At 45.6% G+C, this 21,055-nt stretch overlaps 1 protein-coding gene across 1 annotated transcript in view; it reads right to left on the reverse strand.

The window, feature by feature from the left end:
* LOC149360116 (protein MMS22-like) overlaps positions 1-21,055 on the reverse strand; it is a 66,532-nt gene that overhangs the window by 37,250 nt on the left and 8,227 nt on the right. The window contains exons 7-17 of the mRNA XM_089572193.1: positions 20,401-20,503; positions 18,842-18,954; positions 17,175-17,291; positions 13,582-13,657; positions 13,050-13,168; positions 11,142-11,198; positions 8,061-8,171; positions 6,737-6,789; positions 3,284-3,349; positions 2,910-3,014; positions 1,862-1,973 (exon numbers count right to left, since the gene is read on the reverse strand). Of these exons, the coding sequence (XP_089428319.1) occupies positions 1,862-1,973; positions 2,910-3,014; positions 3,284-3,349; positions 6,737-6,789; positions 8,061-8,171; positions 11,142-11,198; positions 13,050-13,168; positions 13,582-13,657; positions 17,175-17,291; positions 18,842-18,954; positions 20,401-20,503 (1,032 nt within the window). The remainder of the gene's footprint in view (positions 1-1,861; positions 1,974-2,909; positions 3,015-3,283; positions 3,350-6,736; positions 6,790-8,060; positions 8,172-11,141; positions 11,199-13,049; positions 13,169-13,581; positions 13,658-17,174; positions 17,292-18,841; positions 18,955-20,400; positions 20,504-21,055) is intronic.

Raw genomic sequence — 21,055 nt, forward strand, 5'->3', positions numbered from 1 at the left:
CTGTACCTGCACAAAGTGAACAAACGCATGGCATACACTTCGGCGCATTTGTTCCATGAGTCTCTTCATTTTGAGAAGTTTATATTTTGACATACTTTTGTGAAGAAATGCTGAACCAATTTGCCCAACAGTATGCATTAATATCTTGAAGCAATACTGCTTAGTGAACCACGGAAATTTTGTGTTCAAACTCTTGCCAAATCATTGAATTTAGTGAGTGTACTGACCACAGTTAACATAATTTATATGTGCCAATTATGAGTCACTGTGGAGAGAGCATAATTTTTTTTTCAGGGACATAAACTCTACATAATCAGATAAAAGTAGTTTCATAAAAAAAATTTTAATAACTGCGTGCAATTTGAGTGTTGTCACACGGCCAGAACAAAAACCAGCTCTTATTTTTTAACTACAAAGTCTGCTGATGAGGAACCAAGGTGGTTCATATTGCAAACACATGGCCAAAATTAATTAAATGGAGGGCGAATTTCCTTTTCACACTGTTTGTGTTCTTCTTTACGGTAATTAAGGCCTTTGATCCTACATTCATGACTTATTCAACTGGAAATTGACCCAACACACTCCAAATGAGTGCATGTGTAACGCGTCGTGGTGGTGGGGAAGAGAACAAAAATACTACCGTAATTCCTCGCGTAATTTGCACACGCCTAATTTATTACATGGGTTTTTTTAAAAAAAAAACACTTTTACTAGCACATTTTGTGCTCATGTCCCTGATATGCCAGACCCCCAGTGTGCACGCGGGTGCGCGCTAGGCAGGCTTGGAAAGATCAGCGTGACTGCGTCGCTGTGCGCACCAGCACAAGGTGTGAGTGGTGAGGGGACAAACTGCGTGCTGTTTACCTAGATTACTTGCGCTGGCGGTCACTTCCCCAAACGAACAGTTGCCAAATGAAATTTCCAGCAACCACTGGCGTGCACTAGAATCCGAAACTACCTTACTGTATGCAGTTTGCTTTGCCACTAGTCAGCCAGGCTGCACGCGAGGGCGCCTCTTTATTGCCTTTTATCTCCATTTGGCTGCGACTGCTATATCTATGATTGTGTATAACTGCATGTTTATTGCTTTGAGCTGTACATGCACTGTCATGGCATCCCTCACGGAACTACATAACATGAGGTGAGGTAAGAGGGGTTATGCGTCAACGTTTTTCTGGTCACTGAAGGATAAGAGTTTGGGGTGGACGTCTGAAAGGGATGGTCACACTTGCGTCGCAGTTCAGGTTGCTGCTTTTCTGTCCGTTTCGTGAACCATCTTGCTTTGTTCTGCCTGCAGAGCACTTGCACCTCTGACAATCAACTGCCGACCTCACTCCTCCAGTAAGAAGGTACCTGGCCACCTTATGATTTATCACAGCATTCAGTAGACTTCTCTGTCATGTAAACATTCATTCAGACTGCAATAATACTTCACTAAGCACAGTTATGTTATTCAAGCAATTGCAACAAAATAAACCTTATTCTACTATTGCGGCATGATTCCACCTGGCTCTCAATGCCTTGTAGTCCTTACCAGGATAGTAAATTATGGTAATGACAGGTGACAACAAAACTGGTCTGCAATATTTTTTTTATTAGTTTGAAACTACCTGTATCGATAAATTTTCAAAATGATTAAAATGTATTCAATTTCTTTTACAATCAATTTTTAATACTTTTATTCGTTTTGAAACCAAAAAAGTTGGTATTCGCACATCGCTACCGAAGACCTCGCATCCCATAACGGCACAAACGGCTTGTCAGAGAAAGCCATTAAGGGTTCTGTAAAGTATGTGACCTGATGAGTGTCCTTGACTCCATCAGGCTCCTTCCGCGGAGGCTGCCACGATGTGCCACTCACCGGCTCCTCGAGGTCGACGGAAAGTGCCAGCACCAGGAAGAGCAGTGAGCAGTTCTGCAGGCCCAGCTCCGTCAACTCCTCCACCCGCTTGGCATGGAAGCGACTGCAGATCCTGTTGCCACGGTAACCCCAGTGTGAGTTCAAGCACCAACTGAGCAAGTCTCTCAAAGCCTCACCCTGTCTATCGGCTCTTGGAAAAGAGGTGTGCATACTGACACTTTGCCAACTACCCTGCTAGCACCACCAAGCCATTGGAGAGTTAGACTCTCCTCGTTTCATTGCCTGGGAGGGAGTTGGGGTGGTGCAGTTATGAAGAGAGGACAGGTGCAGTAAACTATGAGCTCCCTACGTGATTTCAGTCCCATTTCAGTGAAGCTCCTCTTTCCCAGGTCCACCATTGAAAACAGTATGGAGCTTTGTGTTACCTTTGCTTGTTTTCTCAAGAATGTAGAGAGAGAGATCAGATGGTGCAAGAGAGTTCGAAGCCCATTAGAAAAACACCACGAAGAGGATTTTGTCTTGATGTTCACCCAAAACACAACACTTTGATGCACTGGCCATCACGTATTAGGCCTAAGAAAAGGCCATCATTTTAGGCCTTCACTGCCCTGCAATGGCTTCACACTAGAGATCTAGAAACCATATTTCTGACGTTCCACAAAGCACCATCTCTGCAATGAAGCCCCCCTAGTTACTGAGCACCTAGTCAAATACAGCTGCTCTAACTACAATGGGGGAATTGCAATCTTACCCTGAAAATTAATTTCCACTTCCTGCACCTTTCCCAATCCTGCCATTATTTTGCATGAAAGCAGCCATCGTGTTATGTAAGCAAGCAAGCGTGCTATTTTGTAGAACAGCTTCGAAAATTCACATATTAAAGTATCCACTATAGCACTCTCTCTGCCTCCTTGTGCAGATTCCATATCTGTTGCACAATGTTTAATTCCGCATGCAGTCTGTGACAATATCTGCCATTGCATGCAAGTTCCCTATGCACGCAAACAAGCGACAATATCCTGCGAGGAAGTCAGAGGGTAGACCTTACCGTCCTCGCAGTGACTTCCAGGCGCTCGCAGTGCCCTCTAGGGAGTGCCTGTGCAGACTCTGTGCCAGCAGCATGAGGAAGAGCTCGTAGCTATTCTCCGCGCCCCTGAAAAGACGTGGGAGGGTGAACAGCTATCGGCAGAGCATATACCTAATGTTGCCCTGGTTCTGCCTGAGGCAGCTTTCCTTACGAACCCCTTCCAGCTTTTCATTAGTTGGACACGAAAACCAGTGTAAGGCAGAGGAAGAAGAATGGTCTACCGTGTCTACAAAAGCTCATCATCTGCACTAAGCACTATATACAATCACTGCATAGGACTAGCCAATCATGCTTGATGTCCTTGTCGTTAGATTGCAATCAAACTTTACACCTACCTGGGTACTGGGTCATCCACACTGGCCAGTGCCCTAGCCCGAACCTGCATCTGCTGGCTTGTCTGGCTGCAAACACACAAGCGTTTGCCAAATGGGGATCACCAACATTTCCTGACATAGAGGTGGCAAATGGCAAAGCTGACCTCAAAAACAGAAGAACAGTTGTTTGGCTCCCTAATGAATGCAAATTGATGCCCATCAAAAAACATAATCCCTCAAGAATTAAAAAAATGAATCACAAAAAATTACAATTCTGGATTTCTAAATCTTGGAATAAGATTTCAGATGCTATATTAAAGCATCTACATAAGCTGCACAATGGTTCTTATTTTGCCTCCCACAGAACAACTATCTAGACTCTTTCAGAGACAGAGTGATGCCTTAGGCATACAGAAATACGATCCTTATTATGGACTGTGCCTAAACATGCAGACTTTGATCACAGATCAAATCACAGATCACAGTGTACCCACATTTAGAATAGAAAACTTCCTTAACGCTGCAATTTAAACAATCCATAAAAGTGGGATCTTACTAATAAATGTACAACAAAGAGAGCTTTTAAATCTGTGTTAATTTTTTTCTACATAAAATACACAGCAGCCAAAAACAAGCAAATACTAATGGCTGTAAGGCAAATATTCTCCTCGCTTCACCCATTTGCTGAGTGAACTTCAGTCAGCCTGAACTCTGACTAAATGTACATTAAGATTTGTCCCATAAAGAGAAAACAAATACTACTGCTGTTATAAAACTTTCATGCCAGGTACAGTCTTTGTCAAAAGTAATTGGGCACAGGTGGTTTGTTTCTTAGCCGTGTAACGAAGCACTTATGGCAGGCCTTAGGTTCTGATTCTGTGTAATAGTAGCCTTGTACTCAAGTTCTGACATCTTTCAGTCTTTAGGGGTGCCATAAAGGCTCCATCATGCGGTTGAGAAGCACAAAAAGGGGAGCACTTTGTTAACCTAAAGTGCAGTGAGGCGGAAGCCTTAAGTGCGGTGTTGCTGCGTGTGTCACTGATGTGTGGTCAAGATGTTAAAGGTGCACTGAAGAGGAATCTGAACTCGTCTTTTTGCCGCGGGAACTCGATCTGCACGTTCCGAGCATTCTTAGAAACCTCGATTTATTGCCCTGTGTGGCCGATTTTCCTAATTAAATCGAATTAACGTCCGGCTCCCGTCTTTTTTTTTTTAATTCTCCCTCGTACGGTGGGCGGAGTCTACCAACGCGTGGAGTGACTTTCACCCAGTCCCGTGGCGGCTTGCCGCTCTGCCATCAATGGAGTAATACGTAGTAGTCCGTAGAAGCAAATAGTCCGCACGTATATTTATTTCTTCGGGCTTATTTTGCGGCTATATTATCTGCAAATGAAACTATTTATTCACGGAAACCTAAAAAATAAAATGAAGCGAAAGCAAAGCCTCCACGGAGCTGGCTGAAAGGCACTTCATGCGTTGGTCGACTCCGCCCACCGTACGAGGAAGAATTAAAAAAAAAAAAAGGCGGGAGCCGGACGTTAATTCGATTTAATTAGGAAAATCAGCCACACAGGGCAATAAATCGAAGTTTCTAAGAATGCTCAGAACGTGTAGATCGAGTTGCCGTGGCAAAAAGACAAGTTCAGATTCCTCTCCAGTGCACCTTTAAGCTTCACCTCTAAGAGTGGAACGTGACCAGGGAGTCAGGGAGTCCACAGAACGCCATCACCTGTTCCCCTGTACGCCTTGTTCGGTTTTTGAGGAAAGGAAATGTATCTGTCTGGCATATCTCAGTGGACACCTGAACCTCTCCAGAAGGGAAGAAAGGAGGATGGGAGTGAACAAAGACACCCTATTCACTAGACACACCTTCCTTCAATCCCAACAAGTGAGCTGGAGTGTGCTGGTCTCGCACTCCGGAGACCCTGGTTTGATTGCCCAGCTCGACCAATTTGCTACTCGGTTTTATTTATTTATCTGGCCTGATTAGAAAGGTTAATTAGGCTAATTGGGTAAAACTGAACTCAGTCCCACTTACTTGCAGCATCACTATACGATTCCTTTAATTGGTTGCATGGTTACTAGCCAAAGCACAATTTGAAATTTTGGAATTCGCGCAATGTGACATCACGACCATTTCGACCACTTGGCGGCCACCTAAGGTCTCGTTTTGTTTTTCGGAGTGTTGCTTTTGCAACAAAACCTGTTGCTCAGTTACTTCTGGCAAAAGGGGTACCTGCCTCTTCAGCAAAAATCCTTCTTGAGACATAGGAGACAGTACAGCCACATTCAGCACCACTGCTGTGTAGCTTCTGGTGAAAGCGAGTGGAAAAGGAAGATTGTTACCTGCCTTTTTGGATATCTCATCTAAATACTACATAAAAATATAGATTCGTGAAAGGGGAAATTCCAAATCACACTGAATTCAAATTATCCGCAGAGAAGATATATTACAGTGAAACCTGACTAATTAGAGACCACCATTAATATGGACTGCCAGCATAGACCTGGCAAAAGCCCATGCATATCTATGGCATCGGACACTCGTTAATTCAGACACAGGTGGGCTTGCACCGGTTATTTTGGAATGGCTCCCATTGGAGAGTCAAGTCAAAATGCGACCGAAACAGGCATTCATCCAAATAGCCCTAATCAAGCATGAATTGCATGGTGCAGCAGTATTGCCTATGAACCTCTGCAGTATGTGAAATCACAAGCGCAATGACAATCATTGTCGAAAATGGCCAGGTGCAAAGTTTCAGTTTCACTTTCCTATGCGGGCTATTGGCCACGCATCAGCCAGCCAGCAGAGCACTGCTGTGCATCGTTTGGACACTGACTGGCACATCGCTGGTCTTTTCTATTCAGAAACTGTCTTGCCATGTTTGTACTGCTTCCATCCCTGTGATTCTTCTTTCCTGTGCACCGAAACTGCATAGGAATATGAATCCCTAATGACCCTCAACAACTTTCTATTCAGAACACATTTTCACTTCTTTTTATAATGCCAAACTTGCCTAAGTAGGTCAGCTACCTCCATCCTACATGTGGTGTGGTCGTAACACAACAAAATGAGCATGAGGTGTTGAAATGCCTCTGTCCCATGCTTGAGGTCTCAAGACCCTCAAACATTTTTTGAAAAGGTCCTATTTTTCGTCGTACAGGATCTTTTCTCTAGCACCTCTCCTTGTTGGAGAGGAAGAGAGAATGTACACATGAGCACATCAGAAAATGCATTCTGAACAGTGGGCCCCACAGAAGGTGCAACATTCTGCCGCCCGACTGGTACAACCTCAGGAGCAAGTCGTGCGTGCCACAGTGGCACTGCTGGGCTCACCTCATTGGGTGAGCCCGTGTACCTTATATTCCACTAGTGATACCAAGAGGCCACAGAAAGGAAGAAAGCCTCAAAAATGATGAACTTGACCACAGGATCAGGAATAAATTTTGTCGCAGTTTAAACTCTGCTCTCACCAGACAACCTGGAATGCCTGGACCCCACACGAACCAGTAAGGAAGCTTTCATTCTGCAAGAGAGAAGAACAACACTGGATCAGAGACAGACATGTCTTTCTCGGATAACATGCTCAAAGCTAGCATAAGTGCATGCCAGATTAGAGCACCTTCAAAACTGTGCACGTTCCTTACATGGAACATGCGTGATGCCCTCTCCTTTTTCATGCGCCCCAACTACAGCTTAACTTTGCTTGGACTCTGCTAAATTAAATTCAAATTGGAGTTCTGCACTAACGTTCATAAAAATGAGCCTCAAACACAAAGAAATGAAGTGTTTGCTATTATAAACAGCTACGGTTCAAGAATGGAGGTGCACCGACCCTCTTGGTACTCGGAAGTCAATATGGCGAGGTCCGCGAAGTATTTCCTCTCGATCGAAGCCAGTGAATTCCTCAGCTGTATGAGGCGATGAGGTGGCACATCACCTCGCATGCAAACTTCAAACCCCGGGCATCTGGAATGCCCTAGCCTTATCCACCAAAGTAAGACACTACTCTCCATTAAAGGGGCTCTTATACACCTTCCAAGGGGAGTACACAAACTTGCTCAATCACTACCCTGTGTTGTCATGAACACCAGAGCCAAATAATACAATTTCACATGCAGTGGGTGGTTGCCTCGTCTTTTTTGAATTCGCCATGGCTCTTGCTTGCTGGAATAGTATTTTGGCACAGCCTTGGTGCCAAATTTCACCAAAAACCCACCAATTTATAGCAGCATGAAGCAGGTTTAATGCATACTACACACGTTGGTGCAATTTGCACAGCATTCTTACCACTGTGTTTCTTCTCTAAGAGTATAAGGAACCATATACAGTCAAATCCACTTATAGCAATACTGAAGTGCCATGGAAATACCATTGTTATAACCAATAATTGTTATAACAGGGTTGTGCTGAAAATACCATAGAACACATGCAAAAGCTGACGGTGCCGCAACTGACCATTGTTATATCCGATATATTGTTATAACCGGTATTGTTATAAGTGGGTTTGACTGTATAAAAACATAACACGGCAAATGGCATCTACAGTCCTGCTTGTGATCACGAAACCCCAACTTTGTTTTTGTGTAGTTGAGACTGTACAGTACGCATTTCTTCTTTTCAGAAAAACTTTTCACGGGCACCTGACTGTGACACTGCTTACGCTAATCAAGCTACGGCCAGGGAACACCTCCAAGGATGTTGTTACAGGCATGGGTAAAAAAAAATAGCCTTGATTTTCAACCCAGTCACATTGTTTAAAAACTGAAACAAAGACACATAAAAACACATGGCTACCAGGTTCTTGAGGAAGAAGTCGAGCAGTGGCTGCAGCAGGTCCAGGCTGGCCTCCCACACCCTGTGCAGGCCCATGCAGGAGCGGACCACCACTCGCATCAGCACCTCCTTCTGCAGGAAAGCATTGTTTACTGCACAGTACAGTAATTAGAACGAAAGGGTGTCTACAGCTGGGGCACCTGTGGCCACTTCAATTAGTGCTGCATCAGTGTTGCTCCAGAAGGAAAAAGAAAGTTGGACCGGGAAGAATGTCACAGGCAAGCATTGCTTTGTCATGCACCAACTCACTTTTCAGTTGATACATCCTAAGTTAGAGTATAAATGTGTGTACATTACACACATCCCATCCAAATGCAACATCACCTAAAGCTTTGCTTTGTCAGACTTCTCAAGTGTCTTCAGCTGCAGCCCTATGAAAGCATGGAACTGCAGCCTATCTTTGTTCACTAGGAGAGTGCAAATACAGTAGAACCCCGCTGTTACGTTCCTCACTGCTGCGTTTTCCCGGCTGTTACGTCGTTTTCTTCGGGTCCCGGCATAGCTTCCATAGGATCCAATGTATTGGGAACCCCGCTGTTACGTCGTAGCCGAGGAAACGATCCCGCATGATACGTCGCAACCGGGCTCCCCGAACCCGCCCGGGCAATGCGCGCCAACCGGCATTTTGATTTTTGACGAGTCTTGGCCAGGCTTGGCTACGGAACTGGCTGCAAGAAGCCGCACACGAGTTGGAGAGGCCGCCACTAGATGGCTATCTGCCTCGCACGCCGAACGCCGCGATCTTTATCGTGGGAGGTGGTGAGGAGGAGGCGCGCGGCTGCGGTCGCTTATCGGCGCGTCTTTTCTTTCACTCTTTCTTTTTATCTTTTAACTCTCCTCTATCTGCAAGTGACAGCGGTGGTACACGCCGAACGCCGCGATCTTTATCGTGGGAGGTGGTGAGGAGGAGGCGCGCGGCTGCGGTTGCTTATCAGCGCGTCTTTTCTTTCACTCTTTCTTTTTATCTTTTAACTCTCCTCTATCTGCAAGTGACAGCGGTGGTGGCTCGGCTGGAGCCAGTCGGCAGGGCCCGTGCAATTTCCTTTTCATCCTTCTCAGTTGCAACAACATCTTCATTGTGCTTTGATGGCGTGATAGCGTTGAGTAAGCGGAAGGGGCTTTCCCTTGAGGAAAAGCTGGACGTACTAAACGCAGTCGACAGGCAGCCAGGGCGGCTTACGCGCAGCAGCGCGGCGAGCAGCCTACGAACATTTCAGTGCTTGACACTGTGCACAACGTCGTTCAGCGTGGACTGCAGTGAGCGCGCGAACTGCACAGCACTGCTGCGTGCGTGCGGTGTGGCCGCACCGCAAAGCGACGCTGACAGCAATGCGGCCTTTGCTATTGAGAAACGCGTTGTTCTTTCCAGCGAGCGAAAGAAACTGCAATCCACCATTCTCGATTTTTTAAAGTCCTAGGGTCAATTTGCGGGAATTAATTGTTTCAAGTCAAAGCTGCACTGTTTTCATTAATTTTCGGTGCTTTCCTCACTGTTGCGTTTTCCCGGCTGTTACGTTTTTTTTTCCGGTCCGGTGAAAAACGTATGAACGGGGTTCTACTGTATTCGATGATTTCAGTTTCATTTGGTTTATGGGGGTTTAATGTCCCAAAGCGACTCAGGCTATGAGGGATACCATAGTGGAGGGCTCCGCATAATTTCGATCACCTGGGGGTTCTTATAACGTGCGTTGACATCGCACAGCACACGGGCCTCTAGAACTTCGCCTCCATCGAAATTCAACCGCCGCAGCCGGGATCGAACCCGCGTCTTTTGGGTCAGCAGCTGAGTGCCATAACCACTGAGCCACCGCGGTGGCGATGATTTCAATGTTTCGTCAAATAAGTAAAGTATTCTATTAGATTCAATCCAAAAGTTTGGTCTTTGAAATATTGAAGCAATCGTCTTGAGCGAATGATGTTCCTTGAACAAAGTAGTTTCTATTCAGCGTACTAAAGCGCACGCGCAGTCAAAGCCCCTACTCTATGGACACTTCCTAGGCGTATGCGCCACGCGACTGTGTGTCCGCATGTATGCCGGAGTTGGTCTGCGTACACGCACAACAGCAGATGTGAGCAGGCACAAGCACAGCACCAAGACCTGCACCTGTCGATGCCTGCAGCCGCGCTTACACAGGACGAGTCTGAGCTGACTGCAATGGCCACAGCCACTCTTCTCCAAAAGAAATTTGCTAATCAAGCTTGACGGTATGAGCACGAAGAACACTAGTACGAGACACATCGAGATGGGTGCCCTTTCCTCATGCCTGGTGTAATGTGGCGTTGGGCGCGCGGTGCATAAGCCTAGTAAATGTCACGGAGTCACTGTTTAAAAGCAACGACTGCGCTAAAAGCGAAGACTGGACTAATGAGGAACCAGTTCGATTTAATTCAAGCCTACATTTGCCATATTAATGGAAAACTTCTTTAGTTTTGCACTGTTAATGAAAGCAGCTGTACCAGTAAGACGGTACAGTCAGACAGGGGCTAGATTGAAAGTAATGAGTGACAAAGGTTTATTGGTCACTTTAAAATTTTACATGGCTCTTGCAAAGAACTTTACACGAAGAAAAAAAAAAGGCACAAAAAGGAGGGTCCCCCAATTTATGAGACATGAAGCAAAAAAATTTTGGGTAGATCAATTGGACTGATGCTGAGGAAATGTGATATAGCATTTTTCTTTCACTCGCCACTCGATTCCAATCGATTATATTGCAATTCCAATTCTATTCTACTCCTGATTCTATTACCTTTTTGATCGCTTCTTGTATTCATTTTTGCTATGTCACTCCTAGTCATTTTCATTAGAGCAGAGTCATTCTTAGTCTGGCATCTCCCTCCTGTCCGCTGCAAGCGCAGAGAGAGAGAGAAGAAGGGGGGGGGGGGGGGGGGGCAAGGGAAAGGGAGAAAGACGGCTGGCAGGTGGGCAGGTGGCAGGTGTGGCCACCTGCCAGGTGTGATGACGGTGGTCGCCAGGTTTTTCACTCCAACTAGGTTCTAAGCTATCACCTAAAAAATGGAAGCAAGGAGAGACCTGCCACTCACCGGCTCAGCTGTCACTGCCATCAGGAACCTCTGGGCTGCACTGTAGTTGCTCTTTCCCTGCAACCAAATACATGGAAACACTTCAGACACAAGTGCACTTCTTGGACATACGATGTTGACCTAGTTTTGATGAATGAAGAGGTTAACCACTCACTTCACCATTTGGATAATGAAAACAACTCCATTCCATCTGTATTCTTAATAAATATCCTTTCTGTGGCTTTTTCTGGCTATGGTGATGTTTGTCCAGCATCAAAAGACACAAGAGTATTTTTTTCGGAGAGAAAATAAAAGCTTGCATTTCTGACCGTAAAATTAAACATACATGTCCGCCGCTTATGAACGTGGGTGGCACTGATCAACACTCTCAAGGTTAGGTTACTTGTAAACATAAACACCCCCGAAAGCAGAAGATTTGACACCCGTCGACGTAGCTCAGAGGTAGAGCACCGGACGCGTAATTCGGAGGTCGTGGGTCCGGATCCCACCGGCGGCATGTGGTTGTTTTTTCTTCTGCTTTTCTAATCAATTAGCATTAAGTGATAACATATTCAGTAATATTCTAAATTGATTAACACCACAAATTAAATAAATAAATTTTAAAAAAAATCCCGTGCCCCTTGCTTTCTGTGGCTGTTGGCTTCTGTTTTATTTATAACGAGCCCCTCATTCCCCTTCCCTTGTTTGCTTAACACACATTACGTTGTGTTTACACATTACAGCCCCATTTGCAAGCATGCCACTAACCCTCTACAGTAAACCTCATTAAGGCAAATTTGCTTTGGTGACATTTATGTTTAGGACATACTAGTTGCATAGCGGTTTGTAACGAATGTCTTGGTTAATGAGTACCTATCAAGCAGGTGAGGCAGAGAGGGTCTCTCATACAGCAGCCACAGACTATGCTGCTCATTACAAGGAAGCTCCACCAGTGCTTCTAACATGCGGATCATGGCAACACGTCGATACTATGACGCGGCATGCAACGAGCATGCCTGAGTTAGAGCACTCTCCCCTCCTGTTGCCAGAGGTACCAGCATAACTGTGCCATACCAGACCATAGCCTCGACTACCCAGTTTGCGCGCACAGCACCAGTGCCGAAGCGGTCATGGCCTAAGCTGACCAAATGAATCCATCACCTGATTCGACCCCATCTCGCTGCGTTTTCTCACTACTGACACTGCTTGGATTGCGCGCTTCCCATGTCCAGTGCTTCCCATGAGACATCACTCATCAGAGCAAGTTTTTTGAGTGGTAAGGCGCTTGGAAACTGTCACCTTTTGCGTGCTTGCAGACACAGACAGTGAAGATGAGACTTCTCTAGAGTGGTCCAATAGCAGAATTGTTGCTGCTATCACTGACAAAATGCCGTCCAATGCAAAAAGCTCTGATGAGGAAGATGGAGATGGCCCAGGCCACAGCGTTGGAAAAACTATGTGAGTGCTAGATGTGCTTCGCTTGCTCGCCTAAATGTGGGGCCTAATAGAGGAGTTGGGACCTACTTTAAGCTGTTTGAAACTTCATCAGTAGCTGCAAGGCCACTTTGACAGCAGACATAAATAATCGATTCCTATGGTCCTATGTGTCTTCGGTTGAGGCGCATTGCTGCTTTGAGCATAGTTTTTATGCTGTCTAGCAAGGTACACCTTAATAAGTTTTAGTGTACCACCACTACTGCTACTACTAATACCACTACTGCTACTACTGCTACTGCTACTAATACAACTACTACTACTACTACTACTACTACTACTACTACTACTACTACTACTACTACTACTACTACTACTACCAGTCTACTACTGCTACTACTGCTACTACTGCTACTACTACTACTACTACTACTATTACTACAGGCAAGATAAGCCTGTTGCTGATGATGATGATGATGCTTCTTTTTGTCCCACCTTGACGCCCCAAGTGGTGTCCCTTGTGGCCTCAGCAATGGCGCTCAGCATCCACAGGCAGAACGCAGCCTGGCCAGTGCCTTCCACGTTCGCCGAAAAGGAGGAAAGGCAAAAACCACCTGCGAAAGGCAAGCAGTTTAAATTCTGTGCACCAAACTGCCACAGTCTAATTCACACGATAAGCTAATATATATTCAACCCTCAATAATTCTAACTCAAAGAGGACCGAAAGTTTGTTCGAATTCACAGTGTTTGAATTAAGGGGACCCTCTTTGAAACATTTGTTGCGGATGGAACTGAGGTGCTAATAGGAATAAACCGGAAGTTTGAACTAATGAGTGTGCACAGTTTTGGAACATACAGAGTATTGTGAATATGCACTGCGACATCATTCATGCAACAAAAACCTGTGCGTCAAACTCCACGCCCCCCACCCTTTCCCACTTTCTTTTATTTTGTTAAAAAAGCATTATAGAACAAATGTCCAGCTGGTAGCACACAATTTATCAAAGCTCAAGCATGCCACACCTACCAAGATCCAGCTCCAAGTTTCGGCCAGCCTTTGGGCACACCACTTCGAGGACAAAGTTCACATAGCTCCAGAATGTCTGCGGGAAGAAAAGAAAGTGAAAAAAATATATATATATTATTAAAGTAGCCACTGAATGCCCTTCAATGAACAGACAAAGATACTGCACGACTGTATATTTGCAAGACACGTACGGTTACAAAAGCATCAAGAATGACTAAAAATTTCTCAGCTTGTAATTTCTTTATAGTGAAAGTCAGGTATGCAGAAAGGAAGCCTGTGGGCGGCAGAAGCTTTATATAATGTGACCCATCGCACATAGAATAACAAGCACAGTTAAACGCAAAAGATATCTGCATCTCACCCTTTTCAAGGATCATTCCAGTCCACTCCTCTGCATTGAGCAAACTGCTCTTATCTTTACAAACTTCAGATTCACATAAACAATACAAACATTTGGTTACAATACCCCTATTTCCATAATTCAGGAGTTCTGTTAGCTCGAAGGCCACTTGATCTGTGGATGGAAAACTCATAACCATGACAACAAAAAATTATCTTGGGACTAAGAAAAAAAATAAACATGACAACAGAGGTCTACGCTTCATTCAGTTCAGTTCAGTTTTATTTCCTTAAACGGACCTCTTTTACTTCGAAAACAGTCCTACTGAACCCCCGCTGTGAATCTGATGTCTGCTGATGCGTCCAGCCCAAGTGAGGATTCTCCATCTTCCTGAAGTACCACCCACCAGCTATCTACCCTCTGCACCCCCTAGCTGGAGGCTGCCCACCTGCCCACCACCACCCTCAACCCACCTCCCACCCAACCTTCGCTCTGCACAAAAATTTTCCCACTTGCACGAAGCCTCGGCTTAAAGTAAAAGCATCAAAGTATTCACTGAGGGTAAATCAAACTGCTTTCGCAGAATTGAGCATCCGGTGTTTGATTGTCTTGCAATTTTTTCAGGAAATGTAGCATGAGGAGTGGGATTTCACCTGAGTGAAAAAACAAACCATGATATTATTCAATGCTGAAGGTGATTGGTCGCATGCTACAGCACTAAAACGCTTAGCTAACAAGAATGTGAGAGGAATTTCAGTGTTCATGACAGGTTGTACTGTGAATCGATACATATCCCTCCAAGTTCTTGTTGGGTTTAGTGCTGCCATGAGTTTCATGAAAGAGCAAGAGTACCATTAGGGGTGAAAGTAATATTGTAAGCACAACATGCGACCTTCGTCTTCATCTGTACATATCCATCATCATCGCTCAAAGCACAACATGCGATCTTCGTCTTCATCTGTACATATCCATCATCATCGATCATCTTCTTCTTCGAAGGGTTGGTCGCCATACTTGCGGGTGCCATTAAAGCTCGCTCCATCCTGCGCTCTGTCTCCTGTCTCACAAGTGGTGGAGTGTGCTCTCGATCCCTGCGTCCTCTCCGCCGCCAGACTGCAGCTACGTTCCGGTCGCCACCTGCTCGTACCATCCGCACCGATGGATACCGTCAGCGACAACACCACTCGTACTCCCGATGGGCCCCCCGTTCTTCTTCCTCTCGATTCGAACCGTCTGGAGCCAGCCATGATGAGCCAACCCGGTTCTTCCCAATCTTCTGGACACCCCACTTGGACCATCACCACACTCCAGCGCGAGCCTCCCATTTTTGCTGGTCTTCGTGGGGACGATGTCGAGGACTGGCTCGACCAATATAACCAGGTCAGTGCCTATAATCGTTGGGACTCAGCGATGAAACTTGTAAACGTGTCGTTCTACCTCACTGCCGTGGCCAAGACTTGGTTCGTCAACCACAAAGATGCCATCCCGGACTGGGCTCACTTCTCGGCACAGATACGACAAATCTTTGGCACATCTGGTGCAAGCCCCGCTGTCTACAAAAAAAAGCTAGATACGCGCGTTCAGCTACCCGGTGAGTCCTACACATCCTACATTGAAGACGTGCTTTCGCTGTGTCGACGTGTCAACAGCGCTATGTCAGAGAACGATCGGGTACGTCATCTTCTGAAAGGGCTTGGGTCATTTGCCTTCAACACGCTTGCTGCTCAGAATCCAACGTCAGTCCAAGACATCCGAACAACTTGCCATCGTCTTGACGACCTTCAGTCGCTTCGATTGAAAGACACCTGGGACACCCCAGTTTCACCCGACGTGGACTTACGCTCCCTGATTCGTTCCATTATCCGGGAGGAACTGCACGGCTCCACCTTACCGCCAGTTGATTCCCACCCGCCTCCAGCTCCGCCGTCCTCTCCCACCGTGCCATATTTTTTCACCCTGGTGATGAGGTACTGCTGTGGACTCCAGTGCGTACCCCGGGATTGTGTGAAAAATTTTTGAGCCGTTATATTGGTCCGTATACTGTACTCGAACAAACGTCCCCGGTGAACTATCGCGTTGCCCCTGTTCATCCTGTTAATGATCGTCGTTGCCGAGGTGCCGAGATTGTTCATGTTTCACGCCTCAAACCCTTTGCCCGTCGCCCTACTGAGCTCTAATCTGCGCCCGGGCCGGTCGCTTTCGTACGCGAGGGGAGAAAGTGTAAGCACAACATGCGACCTTCGTCTTCATCTGTACATATCCATCATCATCGCTCAAAGCACAACATGCGATCTTCGTCTTCATCTGTACATATCCATCATCATCGATCATCTTCTTCTTCGAAGGGTTGGTCGCCATACTTGCGGGTGCCATTAAAGCTCGCTCCATCCTGCGCTCTGTCTCCTGTCTCACAATATAAGTAAGTGCCCACCATAAACCTGACAAAAAGTAGCACTGTCCTCCAATGCTTAAACACTGGCACCAATGCCCTCAAAGTGCACATAGCCAACCATGCATCCAACCTCCATCAAGGTGCAACCACTGCTCAGAAACTGGGAAGCGACAGTGCAGCCTCAAAAGCAGGGAACAATGCATAGACCCCTCACCGGAGGGGCAACACTAGTAACAAAAAGGAAGAAAAGACCAAGAACGCATCAGTAATTTGGTCTCTTCACCAGACTTACTTAATTAACACCATTGAATCCATCCAGAATCGTGCGGCACGCTTTATTACTTGAGATTATGATTTTCACCACAGCATTACCGCTATCAAGTCATCATCGCTATCAGCCCACTGGCCCTTAGACGTAAAGTTTCCCGCCTATGTTTATTGCACAAATTATACTGCAGCTTTTCTAACCTACGTGAGTCCCTTCTAGTCCCTCCTGTGCACACGTCATCCCGTTTATTCAACTCCATGAGCATCCAACGTTTACACGGATCAACTAATGCCTTTAACAAATCTTTTTTGCCAGCCGCTATTCAAGACTGGAATCAGCTTACTGACTCTGTTGTCATTGAATGTGATCCAGTTAGGTTTAAAGAACTTCTGATGTCTTATCTTGCTGTATAAATTGTTTCATTTTCCCTTTCGTGACATTATTTCTATTTATGCTTTTGTCGTGGGTGTGTTTTTTTGATTGATTTTTTTTTCTCCCCACCAATGTGAGTCATGATGAATGTACTACTCCCCCCCCTTATGTAATATCCCACCAGGGGCCTATAAGGGTCAAATAAATAATGATGATGAAACCTCTTCGGCGTAGTGGTCGTGCCTCCGGCCAATGATGTCGACCACCATGGCCCAGGCATCCCGTACACAGCTGCAGGGGAATGCTCCACCACTCTCCTGAGGTGCACCTCCTCGGCTCTGTTCAGGAAGAACAGGAGAAGCATGGACAATCAATCAATCACTCCACACCAAAGCCCAACTGCCAAAAGATGCTCCAAGTGGCGCAGGACACAAAACAAGGCAAGGGGGGGATAAAGGGCATACAACCAGCACAAACCACTGGCAACAAAAACGGAAATTTTTGCATTCAAAGCCGCTGCACTGACAAAAAAATTTCAATAATCGCAAATAAACTTAACCCTGCTTTTAGTAAAAGTGTTTATTTTTTCATATTTCTCTCACAATTTTATTACCTAATGTATTTATGTGAAATGAAGGATCCTCATTTTTAGTACCATTTGCTTCCAGACGGCCATATTTAAATAAAAATGTGAAGTACCAAATCTAAACGCAATTAAATTCTAAGCATACTCCCCAAGTTCAAGGCATTTTGTGACAGAAAAATTCCTAGGGGCTTAACGTAGTTAAGCCGAGCAGACGTGTGAAAGCAGGTGTTCATTCTTTAATTGGAGAGGAAAACTTAAGCTCTGTCTTAAGGATATGACGTGATACTTTTAGTGGGTTAATGCCCACATATGGAGAATTAATTGGCGTCACCCCGACATGACATGCATTACGCCCTGACATGGGATGCGCTGAGGAGTGATGTCACCTGGGAAGCATTAGACGTGGGAAGTGCGCTACCCATGACAATGTCAATGACGCAACAGCACAATGAGATGGGAAAGAATCACAGCTGAGTAATGACACTGGTCAGCCCACAATGTGGCAATGGCAGCTGTGGCACACGAACGAAAACGAAGGTTAGGCCCAGTAAGCCGTGCTGCAGAGAAGCCGGGTCCCTATAACGATAAGCGATAGCTGTAGATATGGGCACATTCACGTGGGTAAGAACATACTGGCACCCCCGGCAATGGGATGGGAGAATGCTTTCTTTCTGAGTGTCTCACAGCTGAAAGCACACTCGACGCGCGCTGCAATGTGTCACCAGCGTGTCGCTTTTGCCATGTCGCCACAATCTATGCATTGGGATCATCGATGAAGTTTTCTTGCAAAGCATGGTGTAGTCCATGGCTGCTTTACAAGAGACCCCTTCGGCCTTGCACAAGATGATAGGCACATGCTAATCGAGACGTTCACAATAAGCCACTACGACAAAAGCAAGCACTGAATGCATAAGGTTCAACGGAAGCCAAGTCTGGGATTTTATGAGACTGCACTGTAAGCGGACTTACATATAAACAAGTACGAGATTTTACTGTAGCTGTACATAGTAATGGTATATGGTAGTGGTATACAGCAGCACTGCGCTAAAAACCACTTCTCTTCGAGGCTATTCATTAGAGCACCGAAAAGCGCACCCTACTGGAAAAACCAGCCAGAGTTTGTGCTATGCGTAACAAGCATGCACAGTAGAAGCTGCTACCAGGACGCTGGTGTAATGCGTAAGTGGAAAAACATGAACACTTCTTCCCGAACAGCAAACTTGCATAAGCTATAGAATAAAGTGAAACTAACTACACAAAATCAAGCATCACAGACTGGTAAGTCACAAAAAAAAAGCTCACCTGGAAAAACCGGGAGGAGAGGCAGCAAAGGTCCGAAAGAAAAAGCACTGCCACTTGGGCAAGCAGGCCATTCTGGCCAAAGCCACCCAGGTCACAGAATGAGACCTCCAAACCTGCATGCCACGCAGTAAACATGCTTTAGTTACTATGCCAGTGACACCAGATTCAACTCTGACTCTTCTGTTTGTTTTGCCTTTTTGGGAATAGGCCAAAGCAACAGGGATTGGGTTCTTTAATGATTGCTTTTAACCTAAACTTTTTTCTTCCATGAGATACTACATCCACTAACACAGCTCACGGTAGTGAAGTCCTTCGCTAACATCACCCCGCTTCATCTACACATCCGCCCCCCACAAGGAGTTTGTATAGTGGTCCTGGATGCGGTTGTGAACAGGGCAAATGCAAAATTTTGAGCATCAAAACCAAAGACAGGAGAAGACACAGAGCATATAAAACTTTGTGTGCTGCAAATCATACTGTGCACTGTACTTATACCTTAGTGCTTCAGACCCAGTGTGCATAATGTGCACCCCCAAGTCTTTACACCTTGAGCCAGGCTTTTATGAAGAGTAGAATGCCAAGCACTCAATAAATCTGTATGTCACTGACAGCATCTTTGCTCATATCTCACCTACATTCACTGCAGCAATGATTTTTGAGCCCCCAAATCTTCGGCCACCCTTGAATTTTCTTGGACGTGGTGTGACTTGTGCAGGCCCTTTGAACTTACTGACGTATCCTACGACTGAATCGCATGACCCAGCATTCAAGGCCATACAGCTTACATATGCAACATGACCAAGTGACCCATCACACTGTGAACGTGTTAATTACACAATTTATCTATTACTCATTAAAGAGCACTATAAAGACTTGAAAGAAGCGCACATGTTAGCTGCTGTACGGTCAATCCAGCAGACCACATGAGCAGCTTAGCTTAGTTCCCAGAATGGAAAGCATGCACGGCCATATCCACCCACCATTGCATACGCCCAGGCCCAAGCGTTGCCGCTTTGCCAAAGCTACATGCAAAGTGCACTCGACAAAATCCTATACAAGGTACGGTACAAATAAAAACCACTCCTCTCGTTATTTCTTCTGTCTACATGTCCATTGAAATAGGGGGCTTGTCACTTGTTCAGAGTCAACATCTGTGCTTCTTTCATCTAAGACACACCAAACAGCAATGCAAGACAAATGTGCAAACTGGCAAGCCAATAATTTTTTTTTTTAGCCAGGAAACAAAGCACTGCGTCGCAGGTCGTCACCGCAGACCACTAGGTGGGTCGTTTGTGAACGTTGTTTGCAATTTTTCAAATCATCACCGCAGTGCTTTGAAATGAGTAACTAAAAACTTACACCATTACTCAATTGGCACAATATACAGAATGCTCCAACCTTTGCAGCAAAGCAGCCTAAAAGATATAGCTGGTTTCAGCTACGTGCAACATTAAGTCTTCTTCTTTTTTTAGCTTCCTTCAAGTCACATGGCACTCCCCAAGACAAAGCAAAAAAAAAAGGAAGAACACGCACAAGGCAGGAGCAAAAGTGCTGCTAACCTCTGAGCACATGGGACGAGGTCATGATGTCAGCCACCTGAAATGCAGTCCACCATGTCTCGAGCGCAATGTGGAATCGCCGGTTGTCACTGAAGCGGCAGTGCTGTACAGCGAAGAAAAGCAAAGCAGGAGCAAAAAAGGGTTTGTTCACAGGAGCTCGTTTGGCAAGATACAGAATGTGTGCACTGATTATGCATAGATTATGCATAGCAATTCTTGGTGCAAGATACGAACAGCTCCTATGAACCCAGTCCACTCATCCATGTGTAAGCGCATCCCTGTAATGCTCAGATATCGCACCCCTTTGCCCCTCGGCCCTGGGAAGCCACTGCCCTTCTCCTCTTGATGGCGCTTCTCCAGGGGAACAGCCTTCTCATATGTTACATAAGTTAGCACATCGTCTTTTTTTGATGCCTCTACCCTTCGCACCAAGGCGCTGCAGAGAAGCCACCATGGCTGGTGAATGCTGCTGAGCTCTGACACCTACCCTTCACACGCCCAACAACTGAACAATCGGAGGTACCATTGCACAGCTCGGAAGCCGCTGCTGTATGTTTGATCGCTAAACATACTATATAAGACTAGAGTTTGTATAAATTTTGAACGCAGCATTCGGAAAATCGTGTTACCCGGGAAACGTATTAACCAGAACAAA

Source organism: Amblyomma mixtum, chromosome 2 (genome assembly GCF_055824585.1).
Source record: "Amblyomma mixtum isolate Tamu chromosome 2, ASM5582458v1, whole genome shotgun sequence".
Classification (NCBI taxonomy): domain Eukaryota; kingdom Metazoa; phylum Arthropoda; class Arachnida; order Ixodida; family Ixodidae; genus Amblyomma; species Amblyomma mixtum.